Below are 24,748 nucleotides of genomic sequence, written 5' to 3'. Positions count from 1 at the left end.
CTGATCATTATGATTGTATGACTCACGCTGTCTTTTAATAATGCTGTGGAGGAAATGGGTGTATAAAATAGCTTTAATATTATATTGTATCATGCACGTGTTAACAAATAATATGGAAACCACTTTGGGGGGCATATTTTGCCTGAGAAGCAGTCTAAAGATCCACTGCACATTATAGTCTGCCTGTAGAAAAGCTAGCACACAGAAGCAATTTTGAGGTCCCATGTAACACTTGTACAGTGTTTGTCCTGAGTGTGCAACAGAAACAAAACCTGCAAGAGAGCAAGCATAATAGTTAACAGCATGAGGCAGGAGATGTTACAATTCTCAACTGGGCAATAAACTTACTGCATCCAACAAACCACTATCCTCATTCTTTCCACCCCAGGGTTTATTAGTGAAGAATCTTGCGGCACATTAAAGAGCGAACAAATGTATTATTATTGCATAAGCTCCCACTGACCAAAATCCGCTTCATCAGATGCATTATCTGACAATATCATGTTGTTTATTTGATACACTATATAACTGGCCTAAGTACATAGGTGCATTGTATGGATTACAAAGATAATGCATGTGAGGCACACAGGGTAGTATTCAACTAAGCTTTACTCAGAATAGACCCACTGAAATGAACAGACCTAATTTTGTCATGTTCATTAAATCCAGTGGGTCTACTTACTATGAGAAAAAGACAACTGAATATCGGAGTGTTAAGGAACAGCACTATAAAACAGTGAAATTAATGTAAGATGCTGATCTAGCAGCTCATTAAATGATTCGCTACGGATCCTCATTTTGCTGCATGGTTCTACTCTGCACTGCCCTCCACTGGTCTACATGGATGGTTGGAACTACAGGGTATTCAACAAGAACTGAAGTTTCAGGGCAGTGGGCAGGGGATGGGAGGCAGCAGAGCACACTGCCTTTCTCCAGGACAGCTCCCCTTGTTTCTAGCTGTATGTCACTGTGTTCATGAGGGAGTCGCCATCACATTGACTGTTGTGTTTCTCTCTCTCTCAGACAAGAATACAGCAGAACAGAGTCACACACCACAGAGCTGGAAAAAGAAAGCCAGATGGCAGAAACTAAGCTGCCAACTAAAAATATCACTCTCGTTTCAGACAATGCTTGAAATGCTTTCTCATGTCAATTTAGTGTTCGTTATTATTAGAGCACCTAAAATTGATAAGCACCGTACAACTGTTAGGGGCATCACATAAGTCCCATAAGCTTGTGGTCTTAAATCCAAAGCCTGCCCATCAAAATATTGTTTTCAACTTCAGTATGGAATAAAATTGAAATCATGAATTTATTAATTTATACTAGACTGGTTGTCAAAAGAGTGCTTCTGAAATAAACAGGCTCTGTGCTACTGTTCAGAAGTTAGTTCTAGTAAAATCAATGGAATTTGCTTCAAATAAATATATTTTTAATTTACTGCATTTCCATCCTAGGGAGATTGAGGTGGTCTACATGGTTCTCCTACTTCCTGTTTTATCCTACAACAACCCAGTGAGGTAGGTTAGACTGGCCCAAGGCCACCCAGCAAGCTTCATGACTGAATCGGGTTTTAAACTCTCCTCTCCCAGGTCCTAGTCCAACACTCTAACCACTACACCACACTGACTCTTCATTGGAACGCAATGATCAAGTTTGATGTATGTCAAAGAATGTGCTTATTTCTTGTTCCCACCTCTTTCCAGCTCTGTCTGAATGGCAGCCACTCCCTCATAGTCCAGAGAGCAGCATATCATGTGTAACAGTCATAAACCTAAAAATAAAAAAAAATTCCTTCCAGTAGCACCTTAAAGACCAACTAAGTTAGTTCTTGGTATGAGCTTTCGTGTGCATGCACCCTTCTTCAGATAGGTATCTGATGGTATCTGAAGAAGTGTGCATGCACACGAAAGCTCATACCAAGAACTAACTTAGTTGGTCTTTAAGGTGCTACTGGAAGGAATTTTTTTTATTTTGACTATGGCAGACCAACACGGCTACCTATCTGTAGTCATAAACCTATTCATCAGAAAGTTCCCCCATCTAACAAATGAGATGTGGTGATTGAAAGTTTTGTGTAACAAATGGAAAATTCACATTGATTTTGCAACACTTTGATCATATGAAAATGCCTGTCAGAGGGGTATTGCCAAGATTTTAGTTCATTTAGAATTTCCCCTCCTTTTCTTTCTCTGGTTATGTAAAACCAGAGTTTTCCTGTATCCACAGACAATCTTTTCAGACTTGACTCCAGCTCCTCCTGGCCTCTATCTACACTAGGGATAAGGAGAAATAGGATTCAGTTTGCATTCAAAGGCAAATCTACATAATATTCCAAAAGAATATTTGCACTTTCCTGAATTTTGCAATGCAATTCTCTGGCCAAGTAATGTGTGCAAAAATGCAGATATTAAAACAGCACACAACAGTGCATTCCATTTGGGAAAACTGCTTTGCAAAGATGCACATACAGTATTGAGCAGAAATGTGTATATTAGAAGAAAGTCACACTAAAACTCATGAATTTTCATGAGGTCTCTACAAATATATATAAAAAACTGGTGCGAAAATGCAGAGAACTGAACTCCAGAGTGGGAAAATGAGAAACTAAGAAAAACTGAAACTGACAAATTCACTCACCCCTAGTCCACACAGAGAGGTCAGTCTTCACTATCACACCTCCTTGAATCCAGAAGGGGAATACTGAAGAAAATACACATTTCAGAGGTAAAATGTGTGCCATGTATTTGTGTTTGAATTTAGTAAAAAAAATTTGAATACAGCCTGACCTAGAAAAGAAGTAGAGTTTTAAGGTAGATCATGCATAAATAAAGTACATGATCAGAAGCAGTCAAGAAGAACAGTTTGACAATTGGTGAGGTTTTGGCAATAGGCTGCATGAGTTTAAGCAAACCCAGCACTGAAATTTACAACGCTGCTGATCAGATGTATATCGTGTAATGTCTTACCATTTCCCCTCTCTCCTGCGCTCCCTACTAATTCATATACAATGTGTCCCCTTTTCATTTGCTTTTAGAATTTCAAGCACGCCCTGCCACCTCAATAAGAAAGCAGTGAGCCCTCAATCTTTAACCTGGCTGAGTTCCCATAAATGATTTATAAGAAACCAAATGGCTAGAGCGGGGAGGGGGTGGGGAGGAACACAAAAGAAAAGGAAACAGGACCTACAAATTGCAGGAGGAGATTGTAATGTGTTTCCACGCCAGGCATGAAGAAAGAGTGCCATTGGTGAACAGCAAGATAGGGACAGGGGTTGCACACATTTTAAACATGGAACGGAGATTGCTTTCCCCCACTTATTAAAGGCACAAATGCCAACCAAACATATTGGAATATCTGGAGGATCAAGGACAAGTCTGGCAGCCAGATTCTACAGATCATACTTGGGAGGTATGCAAGATTGTGTGTCAGAATTGGGTCTGGACTTCAGTTTGCACAAATGAAGACAATAGTGCCCACTATGCTGAAATATGCAGAAAGGAAACGATACTCGCTAAAGCATACCTGAGAGCTCAAGTTAGCGGGGGTGGCTGGCAAATGAACCGATTAAGGAGACAGAACAACATTCAGGAGATCCTGATGGCAGCTTTATGAGCTCTAACACTGGGACTTATGGGGGAAAGCAGATTTTAAACATTTTGAATAAAGCATATAGTATATTTTTTGTTTCCAGGCTCAGAGCAGATCTCACAGTTGCCATGTGACAGCAACAGTCCATCGGCAGGGAAACCTTATTTGTTTAAAGTTACCTTGGACTTTGCTTTACAAGGTTCTGTTGTTTGTATAACTAAATGTCACATTTAGTTGGAGTTCTGTGCACTGGATATTATTATACCTGTTCTTGTGATGTTGCTGTAAAGACACTAACCCCCCCCCCCAAAAAAAAACCCAATAAGATGGTGCAGTGCCTAAATTTGAACTCCTGTAAAGCAATTATTCTTCAATTAATCTTCATTATAGTCATCTGGAAGCTTGAAACTGCATTTTGATTACTGAGGAGTGTGTTTCTCATTGGCCTTTAGCGCCTTAAATTCAATTTGTTTCTGTCAGCCTAGGAGATTGAGGTATGAGAGGCACAGATGTAACACATAACCTTTGGATTTTTGTTTTTTTAGTGTTAACATTATGAAAAGCTATATGGAGAAGTCAGGCTTAATATTTACCATCACTCTTCATGATAATGTCACTCCCTGAATAAAGCACTGGAGCTTTTAACTGTGTTTTGACAAATGTACTTTTTCTGACTGACGGTCGAATAAAAGGTTGATGATGATGAATAAAGCACTGATTTTTAACTCTTGTGCTTTATAACTTGGAATTTGTGGATCAAGGGCCCGACCCCGCTATGTGAAATAAATACACAAGGACACGTGATATAAGGTTAATGGGCAAGAAAAGGCCACAACTTTATTGATTACAGCAGTGAAAAGGTATTGGCTTAGGCATTGGATGACTATAGGTGGTGGGTTTATTCAACAGTAGGTGGAGCCTGTTGATGCTCATCCAACTATAGGCTCACCCCCTGATGTCACCGAGGGTCGTGCCATGGCCTCCCGCCAAGCAGGCATCGGACGGAATACACGACCGCCAGATTCCTTTAACGGAATAACCCACGGTAGATAGCATAGGCGATGGCCACACCTAGCCCTTGACACAGCACAACACATGAATCCAATGCCTAACCTACCCACCAATACCACAAAAGTTGTGACGATTGCTACGAGGTAGGCGAAAAAATCAAAAGGCCTAATGCCAAATGGAAAAATTCCTACCAGGCCCCCCAGCCAACCAGGGCGACCAACCTAAGGTCCATAGCAAGGCCAAAAACCTATACCCTGAGCTAAATGGGAGTGGAGGGTGGGTGACTCTCTGAGGGATGACGACGAATGAGGAGGAGGCGGAGCTAGCACCACAGCATTAAGCTGCTACACACGCCCCCCGGAGGCACCTGGTTGGCCACCTCCGGTGGGCGTGGGCGCCAGCCAGGTAGGAGGGGAGGGGGCTAATGCCCCCTACCAGGGGCGGGGCTCGTCTCCCGCCCACAACCACTCCCCTCTCTTCCAGGGAGGAGAGTCTTTCTATTTATTTATATGATTCTTGAATCCTAAGAGGAGGCCTGTGATAGGTTTTAATGGGCAAGTACAAACCACAGTATGCTGGCATGAATATGATGCCAAATGATGGATTGCTGAAAACCAGTTAGTAACCAGTTAATCAGTAGGGGAGGGAAGGACCGAGCACACAAGTCTGAGACTTCATCCAGGCTTGACCTCATAGAACCAACTTATGGTTTGGTATTATGTTCAAATCTTGGTGTCAGACTGAACCAGTAAAAAAAATCTGACCAGTGCAACAGGGAAAACACAAAGCACATTGGCCAAACGCATCTTGACATGTATGACTCACCTGTTTGACCCTCAGTACCTCCTATTTGAGAGACTTGAGCATTTCATATACAACAGTTTTTCTACTTAAAGATGATCCAAGCATAGGAAAATCCCCGTTTATGAAGCAGACCTAACGGAAATTGAGGTACATAACTTGTGTGTATGATACTCTTGCTTACAAATGCTCTTGGTTTCTAATGTGAAGGTAAAATATGTGCTAGCCAGAATTCTTACAAATTTATCTCTTTTACTTTCCCTTCGATTTTAACAACTATCAGATATTCACTTAAATATCAGCATGGAGATTATTTAAGCCTTCTAACACGGTTAAATATTCTCAGAGATGCGTTCTCAGGTGTTATGTTTGATAAATTAATTTCTTGGCCAAAAATATAATAAAATTGAATTAACTGTGCCACAGTCATATGGTGCTTAAAGTATGCTTCAGATTAGTGCTAAAACAAATCCATAGTAAAATGAGATCTAAGACGAATGTGATAAGCACTAGAAATCTCTAAACCCATTGCTTCCCAGCCAACCCTTGTTCCTTTCTCCTTCTCCAACTGACAAAATTCATTGCCAATTTGCTACCAAGGTCTGAATACTGCTGTATAAAGCCCTAAACAACTTGGCGGGGCCCAAATATCTGAAGGAGCACCTCCTCCTCCATCACCCTGCCTAGGGAGAACCGGAGGGGATAGCTGGTAGTGCCGCTATCCTCTGTGATTGGCTGGGCAGCAGAGCATGAGACAGCCTTCTTTGTGATGGTCCCCCAAGTAGAAGAATACATGCTCTCCATTGTATGCCTTTCAACTATTGGTCAAGGCCTTTTGGTTTAGTGGATATATTCCCTACTGCATTGCTGTTCTGTGCTGCTGTTTTGATATTGGTTAGTTTACTGGTTTTCTGGCTTTGCGCTTGTTTTAATTGTGACCCACTCTAGGATAATTTACAACGGGCAGGCTATAAGGCCAGTATAGGAATACTTGTATAAATAAATAAAATAAGGAAGTGAAAAGAATAAATATAATCACCAACAGCTCAACTAACTTCTCCTACTGACTATAACATTCTGCGTTCCAAGTGATGCGCTGCCCTTCCCTCCCAACTCAAAACTCAAAGAAGGTAAATTACAAACACCCATACAGCATTTTCTCTTTAGAGACTAATTATTTTATTCTGGGAACAAAACAGCTTTCCAGATATAAAACAATAACCACCAGGTGTTATTTCTTTTTCTTTTTTAAAAATAAGAATATCAAGGAGGGGGAGTTTGCTACATGTGCACAGATAAGGTGACCGTATTATATTTTGTATAAAAAGATAAAGATACACATTTGTCATGCTAATTCACGCTAAAACTTGCCCCCTGATCCTGCTGTTACATGGCTGCACTGTTCAAACACACTTAATTCATTTTATAAAATTTATATACTGCTCGGTTGTAGAACTGGGCAAAAGCCAGCACTTTTTTATGTGTGTTTCAATAAAAACCAGAAGCAAGAAACGATGTCTCCACCTTGCACCAGCCAATTGCAACATGGATTTCAGCTACCATGGTGCCAACTACTGTCAGCACTGCGGTGGCAAAGGTAATTTTAAATATTATTTAAACATTTCTATAGAACTGGTTCAGTGTATTAAGTTGCTTTACAATTCTTACTTCATTTATCCTCACAGTAACCTTGTGGGGTAAGTAGAGTGTTGATCTTGGGAGTGGGACTGATCCTGGCCAGCACCGATGTGGCCTTGGAAAAGATACTCTTGACCAGTCAAAATTATTGGGAGGTTAAGACTTCAGTTCTCTCTTGGGAGTACACTTTCCTGGGAATAAGCCTCATTGAACAAAGTAAGACTTACTTCCAAGTAAACATGCATAGGACCAGCCTGCAAATCATCACTTTGAGAAATTTAGAAGAAAGGCAAGATGCAAAACCAGTAAACAGTCAAATATAATTATTTGTTCAAAACCCGCCCAATGGTTTTTGCAGCTCACTGGCTTTTGGATCAGGTCCTCCCATGCTCAACGTCGAAATCCACTCTGCCAACCTGGCCACTGTTTTGGAGACCTAATCACTTTAATGTAATAATTCCAGTGAATAGCCCCCCCCCCCATTTTCAGTAATATCAGTAGGTTTGACTTAATGGAAACATTTGGAAATATTCATGTAAAAGAGTGGATATCAACTGCAAGACATTGCTAAAATTTTCATTGACTAAATGCTTCCTTAACTACTGCTACATTCACCAAAGCTTTCTTAGCATCATACAAAGCAGAAATGTAATTGACCAAGACAATCAGAATCCAACAACAGAAGCAAACCTAAAAACCAAGTGTTTAAGCTGTTTGGAGAGAATCAACACTTGTGGCACTTTGAAGGAAAAAATGACAGGACGGGGCCAAGGCCTGAATCAACAGCAAGTTATTTTATCACTTTCCATTATGGATTCAGAAGCTCCCACTTCCAATGCACGCAGTCAGGATGAGATCATGTCATACGTAACCCAGATAAATTCGGCACTCAGTGGCAGGTGAAGGAGCCCAGTTTGTATAAAGCTTTAAAGCACATTGTTAACCTGTGAGGTTTTGAACGCTCCTTTTCACTGATCGATTTCGGTCCTTGCATGAAATAAGAAGTTCCTTGAGTCAGCCACTTTGTCATTGTCTTGCCTTTTGTTTCATGGCTTGCAGAGGTCCACCCGGACAAAGGTTACAAATCCCTGATCTAAAGTCAAGGTGCAGTGAAGCACCCCATCCATAAGGGGGTCTGTCTGTTTCCAACAGTTAAAATCCCAATTATCTTCACACACTGAACTACCATACCAGCACTGCAATGCTAGGACTTAAATGTGCCTCCTGCCATGGCGGTCAGAGGGATAATCAGAGTGCATCCTTCTTTCTAAACCACCCAAACCAGGGGTGGCAACCTGAGGCCCCAATATGTGGCCCTCCAGGCCTCCCCAATCCACACCCCCACCCAAGTCACACCCACCTTGAATGTTTTTGCTTGGCAGGAATGTGCCCTTGAACTCTGATTATGCCTCTTGCTTGCCTGGATTTAGGAAGGAGAGAGGAGTATGTGAAGAAACTAGCCTTCTGTACAAAGAAAAAATTTACATTTGCCGCTCCACCCACTTTTTCCTCTAGACCCGCCCACCATTGGGATGTTTCCCAGAAAGGTTTCCAGACCCAGGGGCTAAAATAAGCATGTCTTGAGAGTGGTGGCTCCTTGATAGCAGTTCTAGGCATTGGACGAAACACTTTGGTGGGCATTTCCATTATAGGATTCATTTGCCTTGCAGCTGTCCTGGGCATCATCAACAGTATCGTCTGGGGTCTTCAAGTCTGCCTTTTCCCCAGAGTTGCTGGATGCAAGAGGTTTGCATACATAGCAAAACAACTTGAAACACAGTGCCAATCCTTCTGAAATATTGGAGGAGAAAAGTTTTTTGCACGGGTGGCAAAACTGGTAGAAGACGAGCATAAAAAGAACAGCTATGCAATAGCCAATCAGCAACTGTAAGACCAGCAAAGGGGCACATACATACGTGTAGACATCAGTCTTGTACATATACCACATCAGCAAGAGAAAAGCATTCTCAAGGAACCTTACAATGTAATATAAAGCCAGCCTGTACCAGTTTTGGGATTTGTCAATTAAGTCGGAATCATTCAACTTCAGCTGCACAGCTGACCAGCAAAACATATTAATACCGGCATACAGGAAAGTGAGAAGGCACAAGACAATGGCAGTGCCCACTTTGCTCAAAGCCTTCTCTATATTTTCCGGCAAAGTGCACTTACTTTGCCAGAAGAGAATCCATGGGTGAAAGAAAAAAGCAAAGAAATTCACTAGCACCACAGGGAGGATCCAGATTTGAAGGACAGAGCTGAAGAGGACCAGGACTATCACCCTAGTGGCAATCTCAAAGCTTCTCCAGAGGAAGATGCAGAGGTAGGCAGCAGGCTTCACGCTGATGTCGTAATCGTCATACTTAATCTTAATGGCCAGGATGTTGCATCGCAGTGCTCCATAGACAATTGACAGGAGAGAAAGGACCATGAAGATGCCTGAGGAAAGAGAAGGCAATCAACGTTTCTGAAAGCAGCCAGAGAGCATCGTACGGCAGGAACATGCTTTCATTGGAAGTGGCTGACTCAAGTGGCCTAAACTGATGTGGCTTATATTATCTTCTTAAGCACTATCCCAGTACGCACTTTTCCTAGTCCATGTGCCTAAACCATGTAGAAACAATGAGTAATGAACTGGGGCCCTCAAATGCATGCATGTTCCATGGCAGCTCGAGGACAATATTTTAGCATGTTGGGGCTTGAGAGAAACATCATTCTCATCAGCGTCAGGTACAAACCACAAAGCTATTCAAGTCTCAGCAGCTGTACTGAATTTGCTGCAAGAGCAAACTCAAGGCTTTCAGTCACTGAGCTTTAAGTGTGCAAAGTGCTAACTAGCAGCATTTCACTATTCCTCATTCAATAATACTGTGTTATTCCTGTTTTGCCCACTTGGGGGAGGGGCCACAGCTAAAAACTAAATGATAACAACTTCCTAACTCTGTAGTTGAGATAGGCGTTGAGCCAGGACCTTCTGGGATGCTTCCCATCTTAACAAATCTTAACAAACAGAGGGTGACTGTCTTAATTCAGTTCCCTTTCCACAGGCACAAATGTAAACACTTCAATGAGTAATACAGGCTTCCTCAACCTTGGCCCTCCAGATGTTTTGAGACTACAATTCCCATCATCCCTGACCACTGGTCCTGCTAGCTAGGGATCATGGGAGTTGTAGGCAAAAACATCTGGAGGGCCGAGGTTGAGGAAGCCTGGAGTAATACATGCCAGTTAGCTTCCTGGGATTCAAACTGTGGGCAACACTCAGACGCCCAATTCCCTCAGGGTTTTATTTTAAATTCAGGCAGGGTGTTGCAATCAAGAGGGGTGTCTCTGCCACATCCTCTGGTTCTCCACATCTTAATTACATCCTTTGAGGTGCTTTGCACTGAATGGGCAAACAGGGTGGCAGGGAGAGAGATGAATGACACAATACTAACCATCACAGTGTTTGGGGTGCCTCTGTGTGGGTAGAGCTTTGAATGATGACCCATACTCATGAAATCTGTTACCAAGCTTTGCAAGTTCAATACAATCTAATATAGTGTTCCACATACACTGTAGTCTTGAATCTACTCTCTTTGGATTATCCTGTTGCATTGTGAATGAAATTAGATCAACATGTTGAGTCTAGCCATTCATATCTAATGCTTGCTTTCTCCTAAAATATGGGTCCTTGACTTGTTATGGGAAAAAATGTGCAAGTGCTTTCACAGAATAACAAGACCTTGCAAGAATGTATTTTGCTTGTCATTCAGGTGCTCCAAATATATCTAGATACAGCAATTATCTTTCAGTGGAGTGAAGAACAGGGATATTATTTTGATGAAGTCTTAATGCTTGGATTTTGTGTTGTTTTTTTAATTGTTGCTTTGCAGGTATTTGGGTTTTTGTTATTTTTGAAAAACACACACTTGAAGGTCATTTTTTTTTAATGCAAGTACTGGATTTCTTTTGCCACTCAAACTGGTTTTTCAATGTATTTTTAAACCAATACTGGACTTGTTCCAGACCATTCATTTCAGCCATATCCTGCCAGAAACTGCTTTGTTACCTTCCCATAGCTATGTCAGGTGGAGATGATTTCAGATTACAACTCCCATTATTACTCAAACCGTACATCAAAGGAGCAACCAAGCAAGGCAGCAGCACAGGGCTGTCACTTGGTTGGGACTGTGCCAAGGCTTTGCAGTCAGGGTGATCGGAGACGCACTAGAACAGCCTGAGGGCCACATCTGGAAGTGGAAATTGTATGGCGAGTTGCAAATCCTCAAGAAGCAAACTATACCATCATAATGACGCATTACAATAACGAAACCAAACGTGCCTCCTTTTTAAGGTACGGGAGGGGAGTGAAACTTGGCCCCTCCACCTGCCACCAAGCCTCAGGAATAGGCAAATCACTCCTTCTGTCCTCCTCACACTCCTAGCCAAGGCTCAGACAGGAAGCGGGGGCTTACGGCACCCCATTCCTCAGCCTCTTTCCAGCAAATCCTCCACCAGTGGCTGGGAGAGAAAGAGGAGATGCTGCTTTCTCCTCAGCCTGCCGCTCTGGCAAGGGCCACAGAAGGCGGGGTTCCCGTCCCCTCAGCGGCTCTTCCGTTGAGGGAGTCTTGGCAGGTGCAGGTTCCCGCCCTTGTCCCACTGCTGCAACCCTGTGACAGCCTCTCCACCACCGAGGCCGGTCAACCTGACTGACTTGCACAAAGGAATCCTGAATTGCTGCACGTCCTGCTAAGTTACCTTCTTTCGACTGTGTCAGTGAAAATTTTACATTTTGCTCCATACTTGCTAAAGACTGGCAACTGACCACACACTCAAAACTAAACGGAACAAATGAAATAAAATTATGAGTATAGCAGAAGAGCCAAATTATCAGAAGAGGCAAAATTCTGAAGCCCTTCTGAATTTAGGACCTTAAATTCTTAACCTTAAAAAATAATTTGTGTGTGAGAGAGAGAAAGATGAGAGATTTAGGAGGGTGGCAAGATTTAACCACTTATTTTTTAATATATATACAGTATATATATATATATATATATATATATATATATATATGCAATAAACAGTATCATTAAAACAAACATAAAACATAAAACAGTAGTATAAAATTATATTAAAACAGGAATTCAGTAGATTTAAACAAATAAAAACAGGGTCTCACGGGGTCACAGAGAGAACTCAGGACTCAGCAATCTTTTTCTATTATTTTCTTCCTGTTTTGACTATTTATTTGTGCTTTTATCTTGTATTTTTATCTTGTGAACCACCTTGAAGGGTGGTATGTAAATCTAATAGATAAAAATAAATAATAAAATAATGCCAGCATCCTAGAGCATTTCACTCTTTTGTAGCAAGACCAAAGTCTCAACTGGATCACATTGCATTTCTAGCCCACCTCACCTCCATGACAGAACTCAAGATAGCATACATTGGTTCCTGGGTGATTTCCCATCCAGAGACCCCAAACTGCTTACCTACAGCTAGCTTCCCATATCATACGTTTTCTGACCATAACCACTCAGAGGGGAGGAAAGGAGTAAATGGAGGGGAGGGGAGGTTGCAGTGGGGAGAAGGAAGGCAGGGCTTGTCTCTACTATATACAATCTGGGAAGGTGGGCCAGTGAAGAAAGAAAACAGTAGCTGGGGTTGCAAATTAAGTGCCCCCCCCCAGTGCCTGCTCTCTGAGGTAGTTGTCACATTTTATCCAATGCAGGTATGGGGAACTAGAATCCTCAGCAATTTTCAAGTGATCAATGGGAAAAAAGAAATTGGATCTAGTCATTTCATCTTAGTTTCTGAAAGGAAAGTGTTTGCTAGATGCTCAATTGGTTGCCCTGCGGAGAATGAAAATGCCAATTTACACATTATGCGGCAGCCCAAATCCATTACATAATAACTTGAAGTTCCAAAGAAGTGGGTGTGTGAGTGATCCACACTCTTGGTTTTTGACTTTTTACATTGCCCATGAAGAGGATACTTGCACTGCAAGATATGCAAGTTCCAAAAGTATGTATGATAATTTATGCATCTTGAGGAAACGGCTGTCGCATGTAGAAGGTCCCAGGTTCTTCAATCCCTGGCATCTTTGGGTAGGCTTGGGAAAGACTTCCTGTCTGAAACCCTGCTGCCAGACAGCGTGGGCAATGCTGAGTTAGATGGACCAAAGGCTGACACAGAACCTGCACATCAACTTTATGTGCTTTATCTAAATCTACTTATACTGCCCGGGGGGGGGGGGGAATGAAAGATCAGTCAAGTGACTAGCTCACCACAACTGCTCCATTTATTTTAATTTAATACTTAGCAACCATCCACTTGTCTGCGGTCATCAGGATTTTTGGTTTATTAATCATTCAGGGCCACATTCACTGCTATTTCAATGTACTCCTGAAACTTGTTTAACTTTAAAGCAATTAATCGCTGGACATGAGTCTGAAAGTGCTAAAGTTAATTTCAGACCTCTAATAGGATTTCCCACACATATATTCTTGTAACTCTGGGTGTCTTCAAGCTGCTCCTTTGAATTAATTTTCACATAGAATGTGTCGCAAGAAGTTGTCTCTGTATCCAGATTCCCCAATGTAGATCTGGAACAGTTTACTATATTATATGTATTTCTGATGCGAGACAAAATTACGCTCTTTGCTTGTTTGCAACATCAGCATTCTTAGTGACTCCTCCCCAAGCATCACTGCAAGCAAATATTTTAAACATAGTTTTAAAAATCAAGTAGCCAGCTGTCTGTGTCCATAGAAGTTTGTTAACGTTTGAAAAAGGCTAAGACAGGGGTTGGAAACCTAAGGCCCATGGGCCACAAGCAGCCCACGGGGGTCATTTAAACGGCCCATGAGCCACCCCCAAACCGAGCCACCCACTCAGCAAGTGCCCCCCCCCAGCACGGGGACTCACTTCCATGACATTGAAAATTGTATCTGCACGGACGCAGATGCCAGAAATCGTGGGTGTGTGCGCAGTCCGGCCCACGGAGAGATCTCCTCTGGAGTGAACTGGCCCAGGTGAGGTAAACCTTGCCTACCCCTGGGCTAAGTGTGGTGTAGTGGTTAAGAGCGGTGGACTCATAATCTGGTGAACCGGGTTTGATTCCTCACTCCTCCACATGTAGCTGCTGGGTGACCTTGGGTTAGTCACACTTCTCTGAAGTCTCTCAGCCCCACTCACCTCACAGAGTGTTTGTTGTGGGGGAGGAAGGGAAAGGAGAATGTTAGCCACTTTGAGACTCCTTTGGGTAGTGATAAAGCAGGATATCAAAGCCAAACTCTTCCTCTTCTTCTTCTAGGATGTCCTGTTAGTATGCTCCAAGCAGCTAAGATTTGGGATGAGATATTACAGAGTGGGGAGTCTTGGTCTCATTGTTTCTACTTTTATGAATTAAGCACTGGGGGGGGGGATGCATCCCTAGGGATGGGGAACCTGTTATCTCCGGGTGTTGCTGGACCACAGTTCCCTCATCTCTGACCTTTGCCCATGCTGGCTGGGGCTGACAGAAGTTGGGGGTTCTCTTCTCCCTGCTATAATTCGTAGAAGGGCTTTCCGCTTCTTATAACCTAGTCTGTAACTCTTAGTGGAGAAACAGTCTGCTTAATTTATTTGCTATATTTATGTAAAGCTACTCAATAACATTTTTCTCTGGTTGGCTTTCAGCACAAAAATGACAGTAGTACAATCAAAAACGTAATAGCCTACATTAAATAACAAATTGCATCCTAAAGATTTCTGGCGCACACATTTCCAACAAGGAGTAGAGTAAAAGCAAATAAATATATATTTACAGCACATACACAGAGATTCAGAACGCTAAAAGCACAGGTTTTCAAAAGGGCTGGGGGAATTTTAATAACTCTTCACCTGGTGCCAAAACAACCATAAAGTAGGTCATTAACCATTTCCACCTGCATCTGGTGTCCTAAATAGCACATTAAGTGAGAGGATATAGCTATTACTTACCCATAATCCCTATCTCTAAACACTCACCAAAATGGAATACTGAAAAATGTACCAATTATACATACTTCTGGCTGCTGTCATCTCCTGCTGGAGGACACATATGTACAGCTGAAGCGTCAGCTGCGGTGCAGAGCCTAGGAAAGCTTGGATCACCGATGCCCGACTAAATGCAGATCTGTGTGTAAACAGCTTGCCCTCAGCTTGGCCCACTTCCTTCTCAACTTCTTCCGAATGTCCATCTTTTGGCATTTGCCTCTTCTTGGTGATGCTGACATAAGGCTCCTCTATTCTGCCTGCATGAAAGTAAATATAGAAAACCTCCACGCACCTGTGGGGCGAAATGGACAAGAGTAGATGTTGCTTTAACATAACTTTTCTGAAGTTCACAATTGCTTTTAAGTAGGATGTCCGATTAGAAAGAAGTTAAGGTGGGTATGAGAAACACCCCTTTAGCCCATTCTTAAGATTTGAAAATCATGGGTGGAACTCAACCACCATGCCTCATCAGCAAGCACAAGGATGTCCACTTGCAAAGGGAGAAGAGGGGAAGAGCATTCCATTACGCAGGTAGAGATCCTTTTGCTGATGGAATATTTGTGTTGCACTAAGCTCTACACAACTCCACATAATCACATAATCCTATGGAGAACACATTCTTGACAGGTCCCTGCCCAAATTGTTCTTGAGAACATTTAAGGAATGACATTCTGCAGCCTGCTTAGGAAGTTAATATGTATTATTGTTGTATAATAACATTTCAATCATTATTATTGTGCATCAGAAACACATAGTATAATAGTGTATAAATAAGATGTGTAAACTTGATGGCTAATTCACTTAACTGGCTTTCCCTATGTCAAGAGTTCCTACAATCACCATGGCAAGTTGAGAAACCATGGAATGATTGCTCTGATGCAGTACTACTAAATGCTTCCGGTTCAGGCTCCTTATGTGCAGCTGTGTATATGGACTTACTCTCTGAAGTTACTTTATTGAAACATGGTAACTTTTAGGTCAACAGCAGAATACCTTGGGAGACTGAAATGTTTTTCCAGAGCTTAATATTTATTAATTAACATTGTATTTATATCCCACCTTTTATTTAGAAAGCAAGGAGGGGATTGCTGGCAGGTGATGGCATACATCCAATAATATTAGAAAAGTTTTGGATAACAGTATTAGGCCCTGTAAAACATTGCTATGTTATCCCTCCCTCTACTTTCCCCCCAATTTGGTGTTTGATTTGCATGTACAATTTGGCTTCAGGAACAAACTGATAAGAAACTTAATACTGCTCATGCTTCTTTGCTTGAAGGGATAACTGCTCAATAGTTAATGATTTATCAAATTTATTTATTTCTGTTAAAGTGCATAACCTGCCTTTCTAGGCAAAAAAAATCCATTCTGGGTGGCTTACAATGTCGTCAAAGTTGAGATATGATATATTCAGAGAGCAATAAAGGGTAACAAAAGCAATAAAGGGTAACAAAAGTTTAAGTCTTAAGGCACCTTAAAGACTAAGACATTTTTATTATGCCATGAGCTTTTCTCTCTTTCTTTTGCTGCAACCGACTATCACAGTTACCTCCCTGAAATTAAAAACAACAGAAACAGAAAGGAAACCGATAGAATAATTTGTTGGGAAAATACTTGCTGAAACAATACATGCTGAAGCAACACAATTTACCTCTGGGTGGTGAAAGAGAGAGAGAGAGAGAGAGAGACACTTGAAAATGGCAAATTGCTTCCAGGATGATGACGTGTGTGGGTGGAAATTTTAAAAAATAATAATAAAATCAAAGCAGTTTGATTTTGGCATTATTACGTTATTGTTATGTTAACAAAAAACAAGGTGCCTGAAGAGGAGGTTATAAATATTTTTAGTAGATAAAAATAGGTTTGATAGTTTCTTCTGCTTCAATTTTCAAAGAGCAACTGTGTGTGGTCCACAAGAAACTCAGCCTCCTTCCTCTTTATTTAGTCTTACTCACAAGCTGAAATAGTTTCACTCAACCCAAAAGGTAGAGACTACTCAAGATGTGTGAACCTGTTATATTCTCAAGTCCCGCTCTGTCACCACTGCCTCCCTTATTCCAATACAGCTTTCCAGAAGCACACTCTACAGATGGGCGTGCCTGTGACCAAACGCAGGCATGCTTCTCTGCCAGTTCTTGCTCACAGGCAAAACCGGAGCAGGCAGCTGTGCAGATAGGAAGCATCACAGACCCTTAACCGCACACAGTACAGATCCATTAACATGCATGGCGAGGGAGGGAGATTTCCAAGCATATAAAAGGAGACCACGTCCTGATGGATGCAGCAAACAGCTTAACACACACAAAACCCCAACACTTTTAATTCACTATGAACAAAATGGTCCTTTATCTTGCACATCTGACCCAACAAAGAGCTCTTGCGCTATCTTAATGGTCACAATTCCCTATCCAGATCTCTCGTCATAGAATCTACCACTGAAGCGATCGATTTTTTAATTAACAATAAGGCTGGAACTGGTCCCCAATTCAGACACTCGAGTGTGCGTCCAGCATTCCGAGATGTCTGACAGCCATTGTAGGGCGTTGCTCTTCCAGCGCAACTGGGGCGGCGACCCCCTCCCCTGACCCCCTTTCCGCCCCCGGCCAGCCCTCCCCGCTTGGGCGGTCCTTCTCCTGCAGGAGCACCTGCGGGGATCGGGCCCCCCGCCCCCCACCCACCTGACGAGGGGTCCCAGCTGCAGGATGTGCAGGAGCAGCACGAGCGGCCTGTCCTTGCTGAGGTCTCGGTGGATGAAGACGAGGCTGAACTGGACCAGCACGCAGGGCAGCAGCGCGAAGAGCAGCGTCAGCGACTGCCAGATGCGGTCGCCCGCCGAGCGGTAGGTGCTGCTCAGGTACAGCGCCAGCGCCGTCTCGGCCACGAAGAGGAAGAGCGACACCAGCACCGAGCCCGGGAATTTCATCGCCGCCGGCGGGGAAGCCAGCCGGGCAGCGGCTCAGTCAGCGGGCAGCAGCAGGGCAGGGCTGGCCACGCGCGGAGCTCCGCAGCCGAGGCCGCCAGCTGCCCATCTCCCGGAGCCCAGCGAGGAGCCAAGCTGCCAGCGGCGGGAGACGCCCGAGCCGCGCCTTCGCCAAGCGCCCGCTAGGGGGCAGGCCTGGGCGAGCTGCTGCTGCGGCGCCGGCCGCCCAATTGGACGAGGCTCGCTGTCTTCGGCGCCGCTCGAGGGGATGGCGGAGGAGGATCCACGAAAGAATCCGAAGTGCCGGGCCTGGAGTTGCGAAAGCTGCCGTTGTCTCCTAGACCCTTGGGGTCCTTGGGGGCTGGCTGCATGCTTGCGGCTCCCTCCCCAGTCGAGAAGGCCGCTCTGTACATGCGCAGGGGCGCTCTTGTTCACCTGTCTTCTTAGATTCCAAGGCCTGGCTCAGGTTAAGCTCAGGGGTAGCCCATCCTAGTCCTGTACCAGCAGCAGGACAAATCTGAGTAAAATGTTGGGGGAGGGGCAGGTAAGCCCTGCCACACATAATCATTCACAAGTCACGGCAGATGCTCAGCATTTGAATGGCAATGCCCATCGACCTTGCTGGTGGCAGCCCCCTGAAATATTTTATTGGGGATTTGGCCCCTTAGGAGTTGGCTGGTATGTTTGCTACTAGGATCACCATCCTCCCACCAAACCAGAGACATATTAAATATGCTTTTAACTTATGCCTGACAGGCAGAAATTCAATGGGTGGCCATTGTCTGTATTTTCCCAGAGATAAGAGACTCCACCTGGTGTATTTTTTAAACACTAGATGAGCCTCGCCAGAAAACAAGCTGGCAACACCACTTACCAGGAGAGGATTCAGGTTCAGGTATCTGCCCAGGCATGAGGCAAACTGGACAGTCTCTCAGGCTTTGGCCCATATGGTTGCCGTGGGGATAAAATGGGTGGGGTGAGGTCCATGCACACTGTGCCAATTTGAGGAAAGGCAAGATAAAAGTAGGCCACTCTTGAGAACAGGGGGCTGAACTAAATGGTTCATTGGTCTGACTCCACAAGGCTCCTGTGTACATATCTTAAATATGCAAGTCTATTACAGAGCACAAAGGTAAGTCCCTCTGAGTTCAATAGGACTTAATCCCTAATAAATGCTAAGGCTTGGAATTGTTCACTGAACATTCCAACAAGGTGTTTTTAGTGGACATGACTCTCCACTGTTTCCTTGTTCTGCATTACAGAAGGTTTGCTCACTCCTTGGTCTTATTTACATATTTGAACAACTACCACCTTCCTCACAGCTTGTATTTGAACTTTATGACCAGCGTTTGGGTGGAGCTTTCTGTGCCAAGGAATTACCTTCTTATAGTGGCCTGACAGCTCAAGCTGTAGTACAAAGGTAAGCCAAAGGTAATCGTTTAGACTTTTTAATACAAAGAAATGACACTAATCAGGATCCCTGTATATAATCACCTTCCACGCCAGAACAAATAGTTCAACCACACATACAGACTTACAAAAGAAAAGCAAACACTCAAACCACAAAAGACAGGTTTTGTTTTTTAGGTACTGTATAGAACAGCTGATTTTTAAAAACATTTTTTGTAAAGAAAAAGAGAAATGTAGTTGACATTCCACAAGCACCTACCTTGGGTGAGATTCAACATTGTTCCAGAGTGGAAACAGCAGGACTCTCCTACTTCACCTCCCCCTGCAAGCTCCCCAAGCTCTCAATCTGCTCTGGGGGAGTCCCAACCCCCTGGAAGAGATTATAGGGGGTACAGCAGGTTCTGGGAGAAGCAGAAGACCCATTTGTGCAAGCAGGAGTCCATTGCACAAGGGATGTCTGGATATCATCACCCATCAGTGTCACTGGAAATCCATTTCCTTCCACTCTGAGAATTGTTTGAAGTGTATGAAACTGTAAGCTGCACAGGTGTGCATGCCCCATTGTCACCAGTGGCATATGGTCAGTGGACTAGGGGGAAATAGGTAGGCTAGTCCCTTAAATGTTCCTGGTAAATTAAGGGTATTAAAGCATTAAGGCCTGGCGCTTCCTTCCCAAAGCCTGGGAAGCTTCTGTCCAGCTTAGGGAGGGAGGTGCAATGCTCACACATAGGACATCACCCCACCCCCACCCCACATCACCTTCGCAAGCTGGTGCCTCTGGTCCCAACTGTTCTACGAAAAATATCACTGCATGACACCCTGCTGACAGCATTTCTGCCTGTCTCACGCTGTTGGTGGATTACTTTATCCACAAAGTGGCTTGCAGGCAGGTCACTGTGGCTTCCAAAGTGTCTAAAAATTCGTTCCCTGGAGCAGCTGGTGTTATACAAATCTCACCATCCTTCTTCTCTGACCTTGCTGGCTGGAGCTGATGAGAGTTGGAGTCCAACAACATCAGAAGGGAGAGAGGTGCCCCCATCCCTCTCCCAAACCACAGTTTAGCATTGTATCTGTACTGGCCCGTTGTTCCAATAAATACAAAATAGCCACAATACAGTTATACTTTATTTGAATTAAGGCAAAATATCACATAGGTTAAATATAAATAGCATGGATACATGGAGTTCTTCTCTCATTGCTAAGCCAATATTCTGATCACTGCTTTTAAAAGCTAAAAAACAACAACCCTATTTTAACTATCCCTCCAGTGTACAATACAAAACAAGTACAAGAGACACGCTTTGAAATATCACAGTGTTTAAAACATGGCATTGACTTTTATTTAAGGTGCGATTCTACAAGAATAAATCAAGTTTGTTTGATAAAGAGACGATATATGACACTGAGCAGGTATCAAAGCAGAGGGTTTTCAATACTAATGAAATGACTACCATGTGCTGAAAGAAATGGACAGAGGTAACTAATAAAGGGTCCATATCAGCAACATGAAAACATTTCTTCTTGCTCTTTGCTGGTTCTCAGATATACACATTACTTTAAGACTACCTCATGTGCATTGCCACCAGCTTGTGGCTTTGCCAGCACATGAACTTGTTAATGGACATTTGCGAGTAGACCTCTGGTCTTTACTAACATTTTGAGCTTGAATTTACTTCAGTCAATGCCAACGTTTATAGTGATAATGCTGCGACGTCTGTTTATTGAATTCCTTCCCTCTACAGGTGCATCGATCGCCCTTATTTTGTCACTAACTGAAGTCACTACTTATTCACCCAGGCTTTTGGTTGATACTGAGGTATGGTCAGGGTCATTGTGTGCGCTGGTCCTGTGGTCTGCAGTACTCATGTGGGGAGCTGCAATCCTCTGATTTTAGTTACTTTAGTATTTTTTTGTATCCAGTGGTTATTCTTAAGTTATTCTGTTCTTTTATTGTTGTATTATGAACCCCTTGTCATCCTATTTGGATGATGGGCGCTCTAAAACAAACAAATGACAAAATCATCCTCAAAGGCAATGCATTAGACATGGCATGGTTTTCTCTAGTCAGGGAATATTCATTGATAGGAAGCTGTATAAATGTAATCATCTTCATCTTCACAGTGATGTGCTTAATTCCAAGTAAGTGTTCCCTGACACATCACCTTTTAGGATTGAAGACCCCCTCTGCACTACATATTTAAAACAGCATTATATCACTTTCACTGTCATGGCTTTCCCCTAAAGAATCCTGGGAACTGTAGGTTGGGGGAAACCGTGATGGTTTAAAGTGGTATGATACTGCTGTAGAAGAAGAAGAAGAGGATGGATTTGATATCCTACCTTTCCCTTCCTCCCCCACAACAAACACTCTGTGAGGTGAGTGAGGCTGAGAGACTTCAGAGAAGTGTGACTGGCCCAAGGTCACCCAGCAGCTGCATGTGGAGGAGCAGGGATGTGAACCCGGTTCACCAGATTATGAGTCTACCGCTCTTAACCACTATGTGTAGTGCAGATGATACCTAAGTGATTTTGTGGAAGTCTTTGTTTGTATTTCTGAGCTCCTGCCAAAAAATAGCCCCAAATAGAGGCTCAAGCCCACTATCACTGTATTCTTTTCGCTCCATCAGGGAAACGACAACAAGGATTAACACAGAATGTAATGGTTGAGATTAGTTTCTTTCTACATGTAACAGAGGGATTTAAGAATATTATCCCCACTGTATATATTATACAAATATTGTATAGAAAATATTTTTGGTCTATCACTATATAACCTTACTACATTATAAATATTTTTGATCAGCAAGCAGCACTCTGCTTTGTAAAATAAATATTAAATATCATGGTCTGCTATACCATATTGCTTTAGTTAAACTTAACTGATAACCAATTACTATCAGGGTTAACATGTGAAAACTACAATTTTCAAAACATGCCAAAATGTGAGGAGCATGCACAGAGACCTAAAAGCAATAATAACTTTGATAAACTTCATCCAGAAGTATAATAACAGCTCTCTTCAAATAACATAGCTATGTTATCTACAGTTTGTAAACACAAGAATATTTTTTTTTATCACAACATTGTTCACTGAAAATAAGCACTTAAGTATATATACAAATTGATAGCACAAGGGACTACTAGCAAAGTCTGTATGAACAGAAATTATTCATCAGTACACACAAATTATGATAAAATCCTGCTATAATTGAAGTTGATATTCAAGGCAATTCAACTCTTTAAGTGCAGTATATGGGGAATAAATAGTTGTATGATGAAACAAGATTTGTGCTGTTTTGTTGGAATACGCCTAGCCACATCCCTAAAAATACTGTATTGTTTCATGGGCCCTGAGTATTGCTGGCTTATGGCTTTGCAGTATGTATGCTTTTCTCTCAGCAGTATAAGACTTTTTTTGGTTATTTTCTAAGGCTGTGATCTTAAACACATTAAACTTTGAGAGATTCGCTTCTGAGAAAACACTCTAAGGATTGCGCTTTAAGGCTGTGATCCTATGCATACTTACTTGGGTTGGGAATAAGTCCCACTGAACTCACTGGAACTTGCTCCTGAGGAAATGTGCATGGGATTGCACTGTAAGTTTTGCCTTGAAATATCTTCGCGCTGGTAGCTACTTAGCCAATTGTATTGTTGCAAGAGCAAGTCAGTGTCAAGGGCTGCGATATCAGACTGAGACAGGACTTTGTGTAGCTCCTTGTGTATTTGTTGGCTTAGCTTCCCATTATATTGTGGGCTTATTATATTTGTTAGCCTTATGTATTTCTTTGCTGAAATTTTATTTTCTGTATACCCAACAGATCCTGACTATGGTATGCATTCTATATTCATGTCACAGAGGTGGGAAGCTCACACTCTACTGAATACACCTGGGGCAATACAGTTGTACCTTGGAAGTCAAATGCAATCTGTTCCACAAGTCCGTTTGACTTCCAAAACATTCGGAAACCAAAGCGCGGCTTCTGATTGGCTGCAGGAAGCTCCTGAAGCCAATCAGAAGCTGCAGAAGCCCCGTCGGACTCCAAAAGAACATTCAAAAACTGGAACACTCACTTCCGGTTTTTGATCATTTGGGAGCCGATTTCTTCGGGAGCCAAGGCGTTCGAGATCCAAGGTATGACTGACTTCAGAAAGTAAGAAGTGCAAGCATAATATGTAAATCTCCTAAGAGCCTTTCTAATAAAGACAAATCCATAAAATGATTTTACATCCTTCTTCATCTATATTTTTAAAATGTGCACTTGGGCCTCCTTTACTTGACCACGTGGGATTGCCTTAGGAGATAAGCTGCTGGACTGGACATATTCCCTGTAAATTCTATTTTCTCCTCCAGTCAACAATTTGAATATACTATAGTATAGTGGTGGCTGTTTGCCTTGGCTGAGGAATAAGAGTTCATACACAGACTAGTACTGAAATAATATTATGTGAAGAGACGGACAGTGGCACTTCTCCCTGAAATAATTTACATGGCACAACATCAAAATGCAGAGAGATCAAGGGGGAGAAGCTGCTTTCCCAGCCCCCACAGAATATTTGTAACATTTAAAAACAAAGTGTGGGGGAAGGACATTATAAGCAAAGCTAGGACCACAGTATTCCTAGCAAATTTTAAATCTGTAGAAAAAGCAATAGGTATTTACTAACATGTACATATCTGGTACTAAAACAATAGCTCAGCTCTAATAAAAAATGCTAGTACAATATTTCATACTTTTACTCAAGAATTCTACATTTAGTTAAAATAGCTGGCTTTACTATGATCTGAAGATTGTTCCTCATGAGTCACAATGGCCATAGCGCCTTAGGGGATGATTTACACACCAGGATTCAGGAAGCATACATCACAAATAGGCACACAATATATGGCAAAGACTAATAACCCATATTCTTTAAGAAAGCATAATTAAAACACATTATATTACTTAAACTTCTATTTAACTTCACAGAGAAGCAACCTAGTACATTTAAGAATTGAACCTGGGCTGAAATCCTAAACACACTTTCTTGACAGCGAGTCCTACTGAACACAAGGGACTTCTAAACAAACATGTAGGCTTGGATTCCTACAAGATCTTGCCTTGTTTCAGTCTGTTTTTGCAATTTTAGGTAGATGTTACACATTCCTGAAATAACTGTACAATATATAGTTGTTTATTATTATTTAATTTGTATACCGCCAATGGTGGCGGTGGGGGCGGGGCACAATTTGCACCAATTCTACTTCACTCCCTTAGCATCCTGAGAGCAGAACATCATCCACAGGGAGCCTTAGCTTCAATCCAAGGGGATATTGTTTAATATATTTTATGAAACCAAATGTAGCTCATCAGCAAAGATTATTTTCTTATCCTATGA

The 24,748-nt window shown here is 42.4% G+C and overlaps 1 protein-coding gene and 1 long non-coding RNA gene across 2 annotated transcripts in view; both read right to left on the bottom strand.

Moving 5' to 3' along the window:
• Positions 1-6,558: 6,558 nt before the first annotated feature.
• On the bottom strand, positions 6,559-18,138 carry XK (X-linked Kx blood group antigen, Kell and VPS13A binding protein). Its single transcript, XM_083498384.1, has 3 exons — positions 17,721-18,138; positions 15,072-15,334; positions 6,559-9,480 (listed from the first exon to the last, which is right to left on the bottom strand). The coding sequence occupies exons 1-3, from the start codon at positions 17,963-17,965 to the stop codon at positions 8,651-8,653; spliced, it is 1,338 nt and encodes a 445-aa protein (XP_083354510.1). The 5' UTR covers positions 17,966-18,138; the 3' UTR covers positions 6,559-8,650.
• A 2,341-nt stretch (positions 18,139-20,479) lies between these two features.
• LOC310704662 overlaps positions 20,480-24,748 on the bottom strand; it is a 41,253-nt gene continuing 36,984 nt past the window's right edge. Inside the window, exon 2 of the long non-coding RNA XR_014524948.1 lies at positions 20,480-21,712. This is a non-coding gene — a long non-coding RNA (uncharacterized lncRNA). The remainder of the gene's footprint in view (positions 21,713-24,748) is intronic.

This window comes from Podarcis liolepis, assembly GCF_965112155.1.
Source record: "Podarcis liolepis genome assembly, chromosome: 4".
Lineage (NCBI taxonomy): Eukaryota > Metazoa > Chordata > Lepidosauria > Squamata > Lacertidae > Podarcis > Podarcis liolepis.
The sequence above is the reverse complement of the archived record's forward strand: the minus strand, read 5'-3'. Positions and strand labels throughout refer to the sequence as shown.